General features: G+C 40.6%; 1 protein-coding gene across 1 annotated transcript in view; it reads right to left on the reverse strand.

Annotated features, from left to right (window-relative positions):
- The window catches only part of cwf19l2 (CWF19 like cell cycle control factor 2), a 19762-nt gene extending 4942 nt beyond the window's left edge, over positions 1–14820 (reverse strand). The window contains 14 exon segments of the mRNA XM_080460384.1: positions 1977–2053; positions 2056–2113; positions 2403–2531; positions 5990–6091; positions 6806–6923; positions 9053–9263; positions 10221–10824; positions 11099–11214; positions 12272–12365; positions 12515–12634; positions 12740–12856; positions 13259–13375; positions 13740–13850; positions 14716–14820. Of these exon segments, the coding sequence (XP_080316510.1) occupies positions 1977–2053; positions 2056–2113; positions 2403–2531; positions 5990–6091; positions 6806–6923; positions 9053–9263; positions 10221–10824; positions 11099–11214; positions 12272–12365; positions 12515–12634; positions 12740–12856; positions 13259–13375; positions 13740–13850; positions 14716–14808 (2067 nt within the window). The 5' untranslated portion in view covers positions 14809–14820.
- Between the last annotated feature and the right edge of the window lie 2927 nt (positions 14821–17747).

Consider the following 17747-nt stretch of genomic DNA (forward strand, 5'->3'; position numbering starts at 1 on the left):
GATAGCAGGATAAACTATATACTAGAGGGTGCTAGAGTACATAAAGGATGAAAAAATTAATTAACAAAAAAAAAGACCTTTTGCTGTCTGGAAAAAGCAGATGGTCACGGCTTTTTCACAATGTATTCTATGTCATATGAGATTTTGGGCTGAATTATCTGGCACTGTGGCCAGCATTGGGTCAGTAGATATCTCTCACTCTGGACCCAACAGTTAGTTGAACAGATACATTGACAGATGGGCCGCCTGGCGCCACCATCTTTCAGCCAAAACCCATCCAAATTACAAACACCCAAATTTACCGACCAAGTTGATCTTTGGATTTTAGAAACTGAATCTAAATTTCACAATTTTATAAAAAAAAAAAAAAAGACAAACCTAAAAACAGAGAGAACCCCTGAGAAGCCTGCTACTGTGAAACAAGAGAGCTGGTAGGGATACAACAGGCTGAGACGAGGAGGGAATACAGATTAGTAAAAATGGAGAAGAAGATGGACAGGACAGATAGAGGGATTAGACAGATAATTACAGAAGGAGCAAAAGGGATCTGGAGGAAGTGCCGGAGAGGGAAGTGTGGTGTGATGTGGAGATAAATACAGTTCAGTCGCTTGTTAACATCATCAATCTATAGCTGTGATTAGTAGTGGTATTTATAGAAGCCTCGCCATGGTAACTGTAGATGTATTTTTAGTGTCATTTCTTTTTTGTGTGTGTGTGTGTGTGTGTGTGTGTGTGTGTGTGTGTGTGTGTGTGTGTGTGTTTATACGCACACATGTGTAGTGATTATATGAGAGAGGCTGTGGCCTGTCTGAGTGAGCGCAAGGGAAATCAGAGAAAAGAAAAACATGGACAGAGCTTAAATATGTCTTTTTATTGCCATGGAAACTTATTGCCATGGAAACTCACTCTCTCTCTCTCTCTCTCTCTCTCTCTCTCTCTCTCTCTCTCTCTCTCTCTCTCTCTCTCTCTCTCTCTCTCTCTCTCTCTCTCTCTCTCTCTCTCTCTCTCTCTCTCTCTCTCTCTCTCTCTCTCTCTCTCTCTCTCTCTCTCTCTCTCTCTCTCTCTCTCTTCTCTCTCTCTCTCTCTCTCTCTGTGTGTACAATTAGAGGATATTAATATGCGTCATATTCCAATTAATGCTGAGAGAAAAATAAAATACAAGATGAAAAGAAGAGAAGAAGGAGGAAGAAAAATGTGGTTTTGCTCATGGAAAAGTGCAGCAGTCTGTAGAACTGCTGATAGACTGACACACACCACCACAACCTGCCAGTACCCATCTGTTGCTGCACGTCTATTTCAAGTTCACAGTGGAGTGATAGAGTGGTAGTAGTGGAGAGAAATCACCAGTGTGGTAGAGGAAGTATGCACGGCCTCCATTAAAGTACTCCAGTAAAGTATTTCACAGAAACAATCATAAATCAACTTCATGTTATATTTCCATGTGGCCCTACGACACATATTGCTGTGGTATAAATGGACTCATAATCCTAACTATGATTATCCGACGACATAATCTTAGCAACATTTGTCCACACACAGTTTTTAGCAGGTGCTCAGTTACAAGGTGATCTGAGGTTGAGGCTGTGCAATATTTTGGTCTTGACACGGGCGTCATTGAGCCAGATAAGAGCCATAAATCCATGGACATATGACACGCGGATCACAACATGGTCATTTTTCATTACTTGTGTCACGAGGAATGGCCTGAAACGAGAAACAACCTACACCTGTTCATGAAAAGGAGAGAATCTGTTTGTGTATCCTTCACCTCTTTAAACTTACAGCTGTGCAGCGAAGGAACCTGACAGCAGCACTGTACCCACACAATCCTGACAAACTGAACGGAAAAGTTCAAGCAGAATGACCAAGGCCTGCAGTTCTTTACCGTAGGAACAACTACAATCTGCAGCATGTGAAGTTGGTAAAAAAAATGCCGTTTCAAACATCCTGCAATCACCAGGTTGTGTACTGCTTACCTTGGCAGCCATGCGAGAGTAAAGGGCGTTCTGATCCTGCGCCGAGCTCATCTTCTCCCTCCTCACCATCTCCTGCAGTCGACACCGTCATCGTCCTGGAAGTAGCGCACACGCTCTCCATCAACATGGGTTTCAATCTGAGGAAGAAGACAGACAACGAGGATGTGAACAACGGGATGAATGACATGGTGAAGAGAGGAAGTGGGTACGATGCATGAAAACTAGGACTACTGTGTCGGCTGGTACTATACGGTATACTCAATTCTGTTCAATGTCAATAAGAAAAAGAGTAAAAGAGTGAGCGTCTTCAGACATCTATAATGAAATGAAAATGGATTGGACAGGTGTTTTATTTTTCACATATTTTAAATTGTAGTTGTAATAGTTGAATTCCCTTTAAGAAAACTTCTTAAATTGTCTTCTTACCGCCTTCTTCTTTCGCCGTCCTCCATGGGGTTCCTGCGGTCCGGACGGAGCCTTCACAGGCCAGGCCCGGCCGGACGTGTCTGTTCTAAAGAGCAGGACTTCCTGCTCGTCACTGGAACGACCTGCGACCTGAAAAAGAATAACCACAATCATTTTTAGGTTGATTTATGTCATTTCCTCCTTCTTTGTTCTGAGGTTGCCAAATTGATAATAAGCCTCCATGTCACCATATCCTGATTCTTTCTTGCCACACCAACCATCTCTATGTTTTCCGTCACTAAATCCATGAATCTTCTCTGCGGTCTTCCTATCGGTCTTCCTATCGTCCAACATTAGTCCAATAAACTGACCCTCTCTCACCAGCACGAGTCCAAAACGCCCCAATCTGACCTCTCCGCCCAACTGCAGCCGTCCTTTTGATCAGTTCATTTTTAATTCCGTCCATCCTGTGTGCTTCCAAAAGGCCATTTCAAGAGATGAATAAAATAGCGGCATGGTGGTGAGCTCTCTCATCTCACATGAGAAACACCCTCGGTTCAGGTCCAGGGATTTTCCTTTCTGTCGTTCTATGTGGACTCTATGTTCTCTCTGCCATTTCCTCCCCTTATTAATGATCATGCTTTTTTTAAATTTATTTTTTTACGTGCACCTGCCTCACAAAGATTACTATCCTAGGCACCTGTTTATCAAACTTATTTTTCTTCAGCAAATTTGATGAGAGCACGTACACAAATGGCACTTTTGTTAGCAATTTGGCAATAAAATGAAAATAAAAAATTGCAAAAAACGGATGGGATTTGAGTGAAAATTCTACTCTTTAACTTTTACTAGTGCTTTAATGTCAGCAGCACACGCACAAAATGCCACCTTAAATTTTCTAGTATTGATTGTCATTTCTAAATTGAAAAATTTCTGCTTTTGCCTCCAGTTAGTCGAGGTCAACTCCAGTGCCTCCCTCAGAAAGAGGCAGACCGCATGAAGGACAAACATAAGCAACTGTCAAAAATAATTACAGGCTGGAGTCAAATCTGGGTTATTCAATTGTGACTTTAAAAAAAACTAAAAAAAAAAACTTTCAGAAAACACCTGCCATGGTAATAAACACACTGCATAATCTAAAACATGGCTCCATTAGCTTCAAATGATCGATTGACACCAATTTCAAGCCAAATTATTTATTCCACTGCAAAAGCAAAAAGAATACACACCTTGTGTGATTGATCGCAAGGCAACACAACACAGCTTTTGTGTTTTTTGTTTTCATTATCATATATACGGTATACGGCGAGTATATAAGTAAAACCTCTTTTACCTCAAAGATCATCTATGAATAAAACCTTGAATATAAAGACAAAAAAATGTTGTTGTAAATGATTAAGATGTGTTTTATAGCGCAACTTTCAGTTAAATAAACAGCTTTGTATTCTCGTAAGTGCTGTATTAGCTCCAGTTAGGCACCCAGCAAAGGCCATATCTTTTTAGACCTCAGTGAAACTTTATTTCAATAGGAGGAGTCAATCAAATTGATCATATTCAAATAGACAAAAGGCCTTAACATAAACACAGTCTGCTTTATCAGCCTGTAAAAGAATAAAGTCAAACCTGACAAGAGGAGAGAGAGACAAGGATTGAGACTGAAGTTGGAGTAGCAGAGGAAATATGAGTCAGTCCCTTGAAAATGAAACTGGCCGGTCAAAAAAAAAAAAAAAAAGATAAAAGAGAACGTGTACTCCTCTCCAGTCAACAGAATGAAGCTTTTCAGGGATCCACATGCAGCGAAGCCACCGAATATAAGGCAACGAGAGTCAACACACGAAACGGTGAAGAAAAGCCAAAAAGTCTCCACTAACAAGACGGATTGGAAGAGTCTCAAATGAGTGCAAATCAACAGCCCTTCATCTTCACAGCTCTGAAGCGCCTCTCAGCTCATGAGTGCATTAGAACCAAGAATTACGGCATTTTCTCCAAAACCTTGAGATGTATTTCACCCCGGCCCTTTTGTTTGGCCAGGAGGCCCTTCTGCCGATAAATTTGGCCCAACTTGCAGATGATGACATCCATGCTCGCTTTAGAAATAAAGAGCGATTTCCACGTTTTGTCTCATGTCGACTGGAGCCTGTCAGAAATACTCCACCGTTCACATACATGTAGAAAAGTGTGTGTGAGGCCAGCCAGACATAGCGAACCTGGGATGTCCAAGCACAGTTGTGACTCTCTCAACTTGTCTGTTACAAGAGACGCCAGCATGTTGACACAAATATACCTTTTCAGTCTCACTCTGCCCGTCCTCAGCCGGTGGTCTGACGCTTCAAACTCACACACTAACATGAGGGCGCACTCTGCCTCACCCCTCGTAGGAAAGCGTGATCAACACACATTTGGTTCTAATTAGTACGAGTTGAAGTGCTGAACAATTAGCAGCTTCCATACAGACCGCACAGGGATTTTAAATAAACTGTCCCTAAACACAATCCGATGGAACTTGAAAGAGTTTAGTCAAGTCGAAAGAGAAGTTTTACTGTTTGGATAGTGAGAAAAATGGGGGGATGTAGTAACCGGCTGTGTTGTTTAAGCATGGAAATTGAATCATAAAATAATGTTTGGATTTGCTCCTTCACTGTGAGAATAAATTAGATTAAACTTGAAAGTGTGTGTTTTATGGGAAGGGCCATGTGCTTGTAGAGGTGCATCCTGGAAGAACAGTTCAATATTTCTGTACTTAAAGTCTTACATGTGATAAGACTATAATTTTTTAGATTTTTCTTAACCAGAGAAATAATTATTGCAATCCAGATTGATAAAAACAAACTTTTGGGTAATATGTTATGAGTGACAAAATAACTCAAAAGTGTGAAAATGCTTTCATAGATGCAGCGTTCTAAAATACTATTACAGATGAACATCTGTGTGGTATGGTTCATTATCAGGGAGTATAACTGATGAATCATGTGTATATTTGATTTGTTATTCAGACTGTATCCGTCTATTTGGGTTGGGAGTTTCATTATAACATCTAATATGCATTTTAGTGTATAACAGGAGTCACCACAGCTGCAAACTGGGATTTGAACCAAGGTTACACACACGCTCAAGGTCAACAATTTATGTGCCACCAGGGCGAACTGGTACTGTTAAAGCAGATTTCAAAATGAGCAAATGACATCATCTCCAAGCAGACTACGAAACAGCCCTGGAGCACAAGTTATATTTATATAGTTTAACAATGTTCTGTTTTATTACTGTTAAAAGTATGATGTTTGATGGAGCACCAGATAAACACAAAGTTGGTGATCTGAAGCCTCCTGCCCTGATCCATCTTCACCCAGTGGATCTCCGTCCTATTCTTTTCTCTCCTCTATCCTCTCACCCCCAACCGGAATAGCAGAAAGCCGCCACCTCCCAGCCTGGTTCTGCAACGGTCCCTTCCTGTTCCTGTTAGGAGTTTTTCCTTTCCACCCTCGCTTACGCTTGCTCAAGTGGATTTGTTGGGTTCTCTCTGTGAGAGTGCCCTGAGATGACTTTGTTGTATTTGTCACTGTGTAAATAAAGTTGAACTGAATTGAACTGAACACGGTTTCAATCCATACCTGGTTGGTTGTAGATGCTTCTTGGAGCTTCTTCCGGGCAGCGTGGCGCTCCTTTGCTTTTTGAGCCGCCTCCAGTTGTGATTTCAGCTTCTCAATCATGGCCTGCGACACACAAACACAAACACATTATAAACATCCACATTTAAGATTGTAGACCACATTGACAACATTATTCAAAGAAGTACGTCAACGTCTTTAAGCGATATTTAATTTTCTAACATACCGGTAATCTGGGATTTTTTTTTTTTTAATGTGGTTTCTAAAGATAAACTTTTAAGCAGTGCAAGCACATTTATTTAACCTTTATTTAACCAGGAAAATCATACATTTTATCAAAAGAGGCCTCATTAAGTGTTTCCATATTTAGTTTCCCATATAAACTGAAAACAAGTTATTAGTGACTCATTTGAGAAACAAAATGCTCTTTACATTGCGGCAGACCGTCAACATGAGCCAGAAAACCTTGAATTGACGAGTTTTTCGCCAAAATCCCCCAGAAGTAGTCATTTTTGGCTGGATGCTGGACTTCCTATTCCATGGATCCAAGGGCAACAAGGAGCATAACTATTCTAGTTTTGAAATAACTGGTCAGTCTTTAAACAATCTGTACCTTTCATAACTTACAGATTTACATGGAAGCTTATTTCATACATGTAACTTAACTCATTCAAACCTCCAAAAAATATATCTTGTAAAAATGTGTCGAAAAAAAACCAATCATCAGTTTTTCCCTCCGCTTGTTTCTTATGGTTTTGAGAGCTTCTCAAGATTAGCGGGGTGATTTTGAAGATTAAAAATAATAATAATAAATCTCACCGTGTTGCCCATAATCTCTGCTTTTATCATCTTGGATCCCAGCTTGTTCATCTCCTCCTCTGACATCAACGGAGCCTCTTCTTCTTGCTCATCATCATCCTCACTTTCACTCCGACTCCTGCACAAATGGGAATTCACAGGTTACAATAAAAAAAAAGAAAAAAGAAGAAGCCGATAAGTATAAATGAGAAAATAAACTCAAGAGTAAGTAACCAACTTCATAAGAAGACAAAGATTTACACCACCACTGATACTCAACCAACCTTTGCTCCACATGTCTCTTCCTGCAAGCAAATGGAATCAGTGACTCAATAATTCCACCCTGATCACAGCAGCGTTAAAATCCTCTGATGGGAAACTTATTTGTGAAGTTTTTCATTTAACCATTCAGTTGTTTTGCGTCTGTACTCTCTGGCAGTGTTTATCCGTTATGATTCATTTGCGTCTTTGCCCCCCCAAGAGATCATTACAGTCTTTGCCCGGGAGGATGTGAACTGCAGCCCGGGAAGCATCGTTCTAGGCTATTACACCTCTCACAGCATCATTTCATTCTGCTCCCGCACTGTCGACTCATTTCATGCTGCAGGGGCTCTGGGTGGTGGTTTACCCAAACAACTTAGCCTAATGAGGCAAAACATGGAAGCACTAAGAAGGTTTCTCAAAGCGAGGATCCTCTTCAACAGAGACGCACAGTGTTGAACTGAAAGAATGAGAACGTGTAGGACTGCTTTTAATATGGTGTCCTTTAAGATATTCTGATTTTACCATTTCATTTCGGTCCCGATTTCAATTTGCAGCCAAGGAGAAGTACAGATTTTCTTTAAATGATCAGTAACTAAGGAAAACGGGTTCCTGTCTTAACCATGATTGAATTTTCCAGCGTGACAAATGTAAAAACACAAAATCAACACAGCGGCCAGGCCAGGCGCAGGTCATGAATACAAGAGGACAAATCGACCAAAGACAAAGGGTCAATATTGAATTTCTGAGACGGAACGTAGTAGCAACAGGACTGGAAGTTAACGCTACTAAAGCCAAACACCCGCTATCCCTGGCTTTAAAATAACGGAAATAAGTGAAGCAAGAGAAACAAAACCTGTTGAAACACCTTTTTTTTTTTTTTTTTTTTACTTTTACTTGAGTTAAGGTGACTCCATATTTGAACTTTTAGAAGTGTGTATGAATGCATTGTAAATGTAATGAAGGTCAATTAAAATAAGCCATAAGTGAACCACCATTAGTGGGCATAACAGTTAAATACAGTTACAGCACTACGTCGAAGGGACACACTCAGCTGACTTAAGTCTTTACGATTTGCACACATTTTCTGGAATATGGAATTTAGCAACCACTAAGAGCTTAAATCTTTGTGATATCTAACATCAACCAAAATTTACTAGTTAAGACTACATCTGGTACATGCCGTCTTAAGAGCTGATGGAACGTTGGCAGCCCTGATTTTAAAATCCAATTGATATGACCCAAGTAAAGAAAAATGATGTTTACTTCTGGCGGTGAATTGATATACAACAGGCTGAAAGTTCAGATATCTCGGGAGGCTTCCAGGGATTAGAAAAAGGAATGTCTCAAAGCAGATAAGGTCGTCATGCGAATCAAGTAAATATGTGAAGCCACTGCCAAGACAAACGGAAAGAGATGAGTGTAAAAACTCAAAGACACGACCTCCAGTCTTTTACTTTGCAGTGTGTTCATGCGAGTCCAACCTAGAAATCAAATCTAATATTGACGTGTGAGCACCTCTCGAAGCGTATGTCAGCAACATGTGACCTCGGAATGCACACTGATTTTCTTTCACAAGTAAAAAATCAGGTGAAAACTAAATAACTTAAAAAATAATAATAATAATTTCATCAGCTTTGTATTTGCACATGCCTGAGTAACTCCCACTGTGCCAGAGAAATACAATTTTAAACCCTAATTGCTATGTAGGAGTGTATTTGGTTCACAGTTTTGATGCTAATATGACTCCCCCAAAGATATAGTGAAAATAACATTCTTAGAAATCCCAGGTGAGTATTGAACACCTACATTAATAGAATGGAAATAAAACACACCGCAGCTTACTTCGGTGTACAGCGTCCCGAAATCTACCATGTTGTAGCTTGTGTCAAAACAATCATCCATCCAAACACAACTGAACCGTTCCGTAATCTCTGCAGCACTTCTCCACTTTAACATCACAGGAAAACTCTTCTTCTCAGGGCAACCAAAGTGAAAGTGTGAAACCTCGACAGCCGGGCCGGCTGGGGAGCCGTTTTCTCGGTATGCCTCTGGATTCCCTGTGGTGGTTTTGTAAAGCTGTCAGATTCCGGAGCGCTGCTCTTTTTCCCGTCTGGTGCGCCGCCGCTGCTGCTCTGTGGGCCCGAGTCCTCGTCGTCAGAACTGGGCTTCAGGAATCCTGCCGAGGACCGCGCTGGAGGACGGAGCCGACTTGGTGCTGCACAGGAGAACAAGTCATGAATCTGTTCAGACTTATGATTACGAGAAGAACGCCTTGCCAAAACCAGACGGGAACAGAACTCCTACCACGATTCGGGGGAACTTTCAATTGTCGACTATTACCAGAAAAGAAGAAAGGCATAACTTTGTCATTACAGCAGCACGTCCGCAGTAAGACTAGACACTATCAGAATGTTCAATTTGACATTTGATCAAATTGTCAATGACAGGGAGAAAAAAAGCTTATGTCCAACAGTTTTTAGTAATAAACGTTTAATATCTTTTCCTGAATTATTTTCAGAACCTTCAATTAAAATGAAAGAAAATATATTTTTCTGGAACTTCTGTTGTCCTTTAACTCTGGCACTATCAAAACAGCACAACTAGAAGTTTCTCATCTGTTCATTTGCTTATTTTGGTGACGATGGCAGGTCTTTCTGAATTTCTAGGCGGGAGGTGAGCTGTGGGGCAGGTAAGAATAAATTCAGGGTGCAATTTGAAAAAAAATTATAATAAAAGTGGTTTCATTTCCCAGCATGCTCAACTCTTTCATGGACTCATTTAACTGATGCTTATTTCTATCAAAAAAATATATATCTATACATATTGAATAGAAATATGATTGGAGTGTATTTAGGACAACTTGAAATCTTAAAGGGATGAAATTAACTTTGCGAAAACTACTAATCCAACAAGTTTAACAGTTTGCGGGCCGAACAAATAATCCCAACAGACGTCAACAAAAGAACCTGTTCCTGTGACTTTTATTTAGAAGGTAAAAGTTGATCAAAATGTGCCTCTTCGTGCCAGACGAGGGGGGCGGGGGATTGTTCTATTCCTCATTCAAGTCATACCATTTGTTCTCTTTGAGAAACGACTCCGTACTAAATGTAACGAGGCACTTGAGGACAATCCAGTGAGGAACGTATAATAACATGTTGTGACACAAACTCACCTTCAGTACCGTCCTCATCCTCTGTGGGTTTGAGGAAACGACCTTGGAGTGACCCGAGTGAGAGCGGTCGTTTACTCCAGCTTTGTTCAGATGATGCCGATGATGACGTCCCCGATTCCTCCTTCTCTCTGTTGCGTCCTCTATATTCGTCCCTACATCTATTCCTGTCTTTCTGTCTGTCCCCGTCTCTTTCTCCCTCGCGCTCTCCGTCTCTTCCGTCCCTCTCCCGTTCTCGGTCCCTGTGTCTTTCTCTCTCGCGCTCTCCGTCTCTTCCGTCCCTCTCTCTGTCCCTGTGTCTTTCTCTATCCCTTTCTCTCTCTCTATACTCATCTACATCTTGACCCCTCGCTTCCTCTTTACCTCGATACTTCCCTCTCTCCTCGTCTCTTCCGGCATTGCGTCTCTCTCTATCTCGGGACGGTAAATCTCTTTCATTTCTTCTCCATCGGTCTCTGCCTTCTGCGTCTTCCTCTTGTCTCCTCCATCTCGCACTGGTCTCTTCTTCTCTTCTCCAGCTGCCTCTGGCGCCGCCACCCCCCCCTCTCCTCTGGCCATACACAGCTTCCTCAGCTTCAGCAAGCCTCTGCTGAAATTCCTCCATGGACTGTTAAAAGGAGAATTACACGACTTATTATTGTCTGATTAATTCCTCAAGTATGGAATTTAGGTTTTGACTGTTGAAAGTGACCTAACAACCGTTGCTGCGTGTCGTCGGACAGCGAGCGAGTATGTGTGTGAGGCACGCGTACGTCAAACATCAACATTAGCCGATGTTTTGATCGGTGAAGTGGGTTTTTCATTTGACTGCATGCAGCTGTCGGCGCCCAGTGATTGCACACGTGAAGGTAAATGTTATGAGAGCTGTCGTCAATCCTCACTCCGTATCTCTCGGACACCACGTCGTTGAGACTGCGCTGGTCCCGCTCCGCCTGCTCCTTCATCCTCTGGTAGCTCTTCTTCAGCCAGCCTAAACCGCCGTCATTCACCACCGGCCCTGTGGAGACACATGGGGGGGGGGGGGGGGGGGGGGGGGGGGGATCGGTTTGAAGAAATACAGTACAAATGAACAACTTGAAGAGAAGTCTGAAGGGGCGTGTGATTTGTTTTTTGGGCCACAAACACACAAATATCGCGACTCCCATTCAGTGGGATATGTGTATCGCCCCTATTTCTGCCAACACATCAGCCCTGTTGTTCCAGTGACAAGATATTTTTTTTCAGAACTTTACAATGTTCAGAGACAACCGTCCTCACAAAGGATCAAGACATGATCTCTGTGAACAATGTTTGTGTTTGACTCAGCTTAGTCTTCCTTGCTGTTAAAATGAAGCTTACAACAGGGAGGCCTTTTCACCTCCAGAGGAAACAGCATTTACAGTGAAGTCCTCTCTAATATCTAAACTGTATTGTACTGCACTTCAACACACCGACACACTCCAGAAAATAGACACATATACGCACAAAAATGACTATTTTACATTGAGCAAACAAATGTTAATAAATGTAAATCACAGACCTCAGAAAAAAAAAAGAAATCAAATCCTTACCCATTATTTAAGTGGATGGTGAAGACATGTTACCAACTAAACAATGAACTTGCAAAGGCAGGGAAATTGTTAATAAAAATTCTTCAAATAAAATGGGCCCAATTTTAGATTAGATTTGAATTTATTTTTGAGAAGAGCTTATAGAGCCAACCAATAAAACAGTCATTTAAGTGAGTGAATATGATCAAAAATGATCAAAGATGGTAAAAAGAGGGCATGTTGGTGCAGAGGTGAGTACTGAACAGAGTTTTATGTGTATCCTGATGCATATCGAACATCAAGAATAAATTATAAATTAGATTAAGTATTTAAAGAATAACAGGGGACACACTGATCAAACTAAACTAAATGCAAAAACTGCCTTGACCACCAAAGTTGCACACCAGTTATTCTTTTACTATCAATAGAGGTGAATCAGAAATCAAACATCAGATAAAGTTAAATTCTGAGGTGCGAAGATTGTTTTCAACAAGTTAAAAGCTTTCTTATAAAAACTATTATTACCTTTTTTTCCCGCAGTTCCCGCCACCTCCTCTGGGGGCAGGCCTTTTCCTCCATCTTTCCAATATGGGTTCAGCTCCAGTTTGTGCAAACCAGCCTGAGCGAACAGAGCCAAACAAAAATATTATAATCAGTACTCAGAATAACAAACCAGGATTAAGATGAAGAAAGATACATACCAAAAAGTCGTACACAAAATAAAGTCCACCTAAAGTCACCTGCCACAGCAATTTTATACACACACACCTGTTCAATGGCCTGAGCCTTCGCTCTCTCTTCCTCTTTCTGCCGCTCTTTCTCTGCTCTTCTCTCCGAGGTGGAAGTGGTTTTCATTGCCAAGAAATCAAAAGTCATCCATTCGTCTCTCTAAAAGTCAAAGACAAACATGTTACAAACAAAAGCAGCAGCAAAAACAAATGTAACACTGTTTTGATGAAATACACTGACACTTTGTAATGATAATGTGATTACCTGGACACTCTGGGCTGGACTAAGTTTGTTCTCTGAAGCCTCAGAGGCATCAGCAATTTTCCAAGCTTTGGTGGTTTGTGTCTGAGGCTGAGCTTCAACCCAATCATCCTCTGAGCCCTGACGTAATGGGGGGGAAAAAACAAAGCTGAATGTATAACACAGGACAACATTCACTCACACATATTCTTTTCATTCTGGAGGGAAAACAACATAATTTATACACAATATTTTTCATCACATCATTGCAAGAAGTTGTGTTATTAATTCAGCAGTCACGGAGACAGGCAGAATGACTCCATAATCTATCTAGACGATTTTTAATGATCCCCTTGCAGAAATGATGGGGAAGGGGGGCGGTTTGCTTCCAAGTTCAAGGGCTTTGTGCAGGGGCCTGTTGTGTTAACCTTTCAGATCCGAATCCACAAACCAGCAAACACAAGTCTGATTTTCTAACTTCGAGGCTACCACTGCCCATAAATTAATAAAAGAATTATGCACGGAAAACTGAACATTAATCACCTCTGAGCTGTCATTGGAGCCATCTCCTGTTTCAGATGCCTTCTTCTCCTTCTTGGCCTTCTTCTTTTTCTTTTTAGATTTCTTGTCTTTCTTTTTTTTGTTTTTATCAGAAGCTTCCTGGGAGAGATGAAGATGGTGGGATTGTAAAGGACACAAGGGGTAACGTTTTTTGCTACATGTTGCCACATTCAAGAGAACAAATAAAGATGAGTTGACAAAAGGTATGAAGGACTAGGTCAAGCAACATCCGCATAACACCACCGCAATGAAAGATTTCCTGTGTCTCCTCTTGTTTTTATTAGTGACATTGACAGAGGAAGTGTATCGTGTTGCAGCATGGTGACAATGTTTTGTAATGATATACATAATTTATCAATCTAACCATTTGCCAAATTATAAGAATGAATCTCAGGTCACTGTCTATGTAGACCCTTTGCTGATTCTGATTACGTGCACGAGAAAGAAAACATAAGAATCTTACTTCCACAATCTGCTCCAGCCTCTCGTTGATCTCAGGGAGCATCCATGTGTCTTCCCCCCTCTGTCTCTTTAGCTCCTTCTTTCTCTCTTCCTTCTCATACTGCTTTTTGGCCTGGACGACATGAAATCAAAATCAATATCAAGTGAACATTCAACACGTCAACATTTGAAGTTTCAGATGTGTCAACCTGTAGAAAAGTGTAATACACAAGGCGGGCTAAAATGCTCAAGTAAAATGTGCTATTACAGAGATGTTACTGTCATAATGAACAGAGCCATAGAGGCTAAACTGCCACTAAGGTATAGATAACAGCGATGGCATTCAAATATTTGACCATCAAATGTCCTGACGGACTTACAAATATTTATTTGAAAACAGTGACTCATAAAAAGCGACTTCCGCTTCAGATTAAGAAAACCTAATCAGACACGGCCACACTCTTTGCTTTGGCCAAATGAAACACAGGTGAGCTCAGCAGATAATGTGGCTTCTGCCTACAATGCTCATCTGCAGGGAGCATCACCCACCTGCTCTCCGAGAGGAAAAGTCAACACGCTGCAGTTGAAAGATAGCACGTAAATGGCAAACTGTGTACATATGCAATTACAGCAACGAGGTTGCTGCGGTCTTTAAAATGAATTGCTGTGATCGCGACATAAAACATGCACGAGACACAGCAGCAGCTCTCCTATCTGCCTCGCTCAGTGTTTGTTCTGTAATTACATGCCTGCAATCAGACAGTTTTCCCGGGATTATCAGGTCCATGTGACATGTGTTCTTGGGACACAGAAGAAAACAGACGTAAAAAAAAAATTAGTTTGAATCACGGAGTAAAGCAAGACCTCGGCTGCTAGTCTCGCTAGCCTGCTAGCTTTCAATTGGGAAAAACATGGAGAAAATCATTAACGATCAGTAAGAGCATCGTAACACTGGGGTCACGGAAACCCCTGTTGTTTCCGATACCAACTGCTCGTACCTTTTCTAATGCCTCTTGTCGCGCCTGTCGTTTATTAGCCTTTCTTTCGCCGATGCTGCTTGTACTCTCGAAACTGACTCCGGAGGCCGCCATGACACTTCCGTCAACGTTACGTTGAAGTCGTCATACGTCGCCGTGACGTGACGCGTTGATTTGTGGGAGTTGTAGTCCAGAGGAGGAAACGCAACAAACCAATGAGACCAATAAAACTGACATCGTTTGTGAAGAAAATCATGAATAATCTAACGTTTAAAGCGAGATTATCTTTCACACTTTTAAAAATAGCATTTACCTCTTATCGCTTAACAAGCAATAACAAAATACAGATTAAGTATAACGTATTTCACTGTTGTGATGCTGTGTACACAATCATGCCCAAGGTACTGTGAGCACAATTTAAAAAGTGATCATATGATGTCAAAACTGCATATAAAATGGCATTATCCCACCATTAAAGCTACAGCTAATAGACAATCATAATGTAGCTCAAATCTGATTTCTTTTTTATAATATTCACTTCAGTATTTAACCATCCAACTTTGTTATACTCTAATATGCCCATTACTTCACCTGACTTTGTTGTTTCATGTTTGTTTAGCAGAAAATGTTCATTTTTTACATATCAAGTCACTCAAACTTTGATTAGTCACAGTAGTAGCCAAAGCAGAATGACACACTGATACATCTTTGTTCTTTATGAACAACCTGATCTACACATCTCATGTTTTTAACCTCATGACAAGTCGACTGAGCCTCATCTTGCTCTCAGGATGCAGTGAAAGACATTTCTCAGGCTGTTCGCCGGCTTCACGGATGCCAGAGGGATTTGGACTCTTCTCACAGAGATCAAGGTCCTCCTGGATTTAGCTGGCTTGAATCTCATTCATGACCATGTAATGAGCCTTTTCTGGGCCTGGGAAGAGCCTCTGGCACCCTGGCACACACACAGTCTGCCCATGATTCCATCTGAGAATTAATTCTGTCCCAAATCAAATGTCTATTGACTTCTGGCGGCTGATTTTAAATGTATTTTACAATTCAAATCAATAAGCTAGACATGGGGAAGGGATATCATCAGATTTTGATTATCACTCTAAATGTCAAGTCAAAATATGATTTAACAACAACATTCAAATAGTTTTCACTTGTTTTTATCTCTCTCACACACTCTTACACCCGCCCTCACACACACACACTCACACACACACACAGACACACACACTATCTGCTTCACCTCAATCAATAAGCCACAGTCGATACGAGCCACCAAGCCCTCCTCATGTGTTTGTCTCTGTGGGTCCCAGAGGACTAAAGAGCCGCCGACCAATAACTGCCTGCCACCGAGGAGCCACAACAAATAACCATGCTTCACTCTACCGACATCAATACTCCATTATCCGACCATTCATTCTGTCTTTTAGCCGTTTGGTAAAATGCATCCTGGAAACAGTAATTGTGTGAACAGCTGGGGCAGAATGAGTGGGTATAAAGTTATAAATCAGGTTTACTGCATGATGTTAATTACCACTCTGTCAAAACTGGAACGTGTTACTTGTTTAACCACCAAAACAGTGATTTACAATCAATTAGTCCTCATTTGAGGATGAAATAGTTTGAATCTCCAACACCCAACTCTCACGTTTTCTCACTCCAAGTAATGATTTTAGGTCAATGTCTTCCTAATGATTATCTCATTAATATTATTAATGTTATTAGCTCCTGGGATCTCATTGCATTGAAAAGCACAATTCTTCTAATGCTAATTTTCTTTTAATTTTTTTTTAATTTTGAATAGTTGCTAAGCCTTTGTATAATATTGTCTGCAAATGTCAAAGCTGTGACACTATTGATTTTGTAGTTGAACTGATTTTCATTACACACTCATAATGTCTGATTACAAACAAATATCATGTCAACATACCATTTTTTCAAAATGTCGGAACTTTTATGAGAGCAACAATGTGATTCAAATTTGAAAGAGTTGCTGACTTATGGTCTCATTTTATTATCTTTGAAAAGGGTGAAGTAGTTTGATGATTCTGAGATTGATGAGACCTCTATTTTTTTATTAAAATGTTTTAAGGCATTTCAATCTTTGATCTGGAGAAGGGTTAATTTATACTTTTTACTTGCTAAACTTAGGTTATAGTCACGCTCGAGCCTCCAAACAAGACGGATGAAGCCAAATGATGCAGTAGACTTCTTAATATAAAACTTTTTTATGATAATAATGGCGCATTGTCTCTCAGGAGGGTCGCCTGAAGCCAAACACTTGTGGATTCGCGCATTCACATCAACATACAAAAGCAGGATCCTTCAAAATAAAAGTAGTAGAGAGTACTTTAGGGTCTCTGTCGAGTCTAAGAAATGTCTCATTATGGTTTTCTCTGACAACTTCAGAGCTGCCAAAGCCTCGGGCTCTTGATAACACCAGCTTAGACAATTACCCATGACCATGAGGTGCTCGTTCTGTGAGATGGATTTTACTTTCTTTTCTTTTTAACCGACTGCTTGAACAAGTTTGGATCACCATGAAGCCGAGTTACAGCCCAGTGATTTCAGAGGAGATCACACAGAGAGGACTAAAGTAAAGAAGTGAGCCAAAGAAAATTGTTGGCATAGTCCATGCATTAGAGAGGGGGAAAAATGATTGTGACGATGCATTATACAGAGTAAGCTTATAGCCAGGGTGTCTTTAAGATTTTTTGTTCCCTTCAGTTGCAATTGTGGATTTCATGGGCCATATAATTTTCCAACATGTCAAGTGATTGTGTGTTTTTATGCTGTATAATACAAACTCTGATGATACGGCACTGTTCATGCAGATTAATACAATTCAAAGTACTTAATAAACAATTGACAGGGTGAAAATAAGACAAACCAAGTGGACAAACTGAATACAAAATGTGAAGGAAACAAGATAGGTGATTCAAAATTGACACTAAGATACAGTATTAATTGATTTAACTTGACTTGATATTAGATTATTACCACTGCTTCTTGTAAGGTGGCAGTTAAAGGTGGCGTAGAAA

This window comes from Lipophrys pholis (genome assembly GCF_963383615.2).
Source record: "Lipophrys pholis genome assembly, chromosome: 3".
NCBI classification, from domain to species: Eukaryota; Metazoa; Chordata; class Actinopteri; order Blenniiformes; family Blenniidae; genus Lipophrys; species Lipophrys pholis.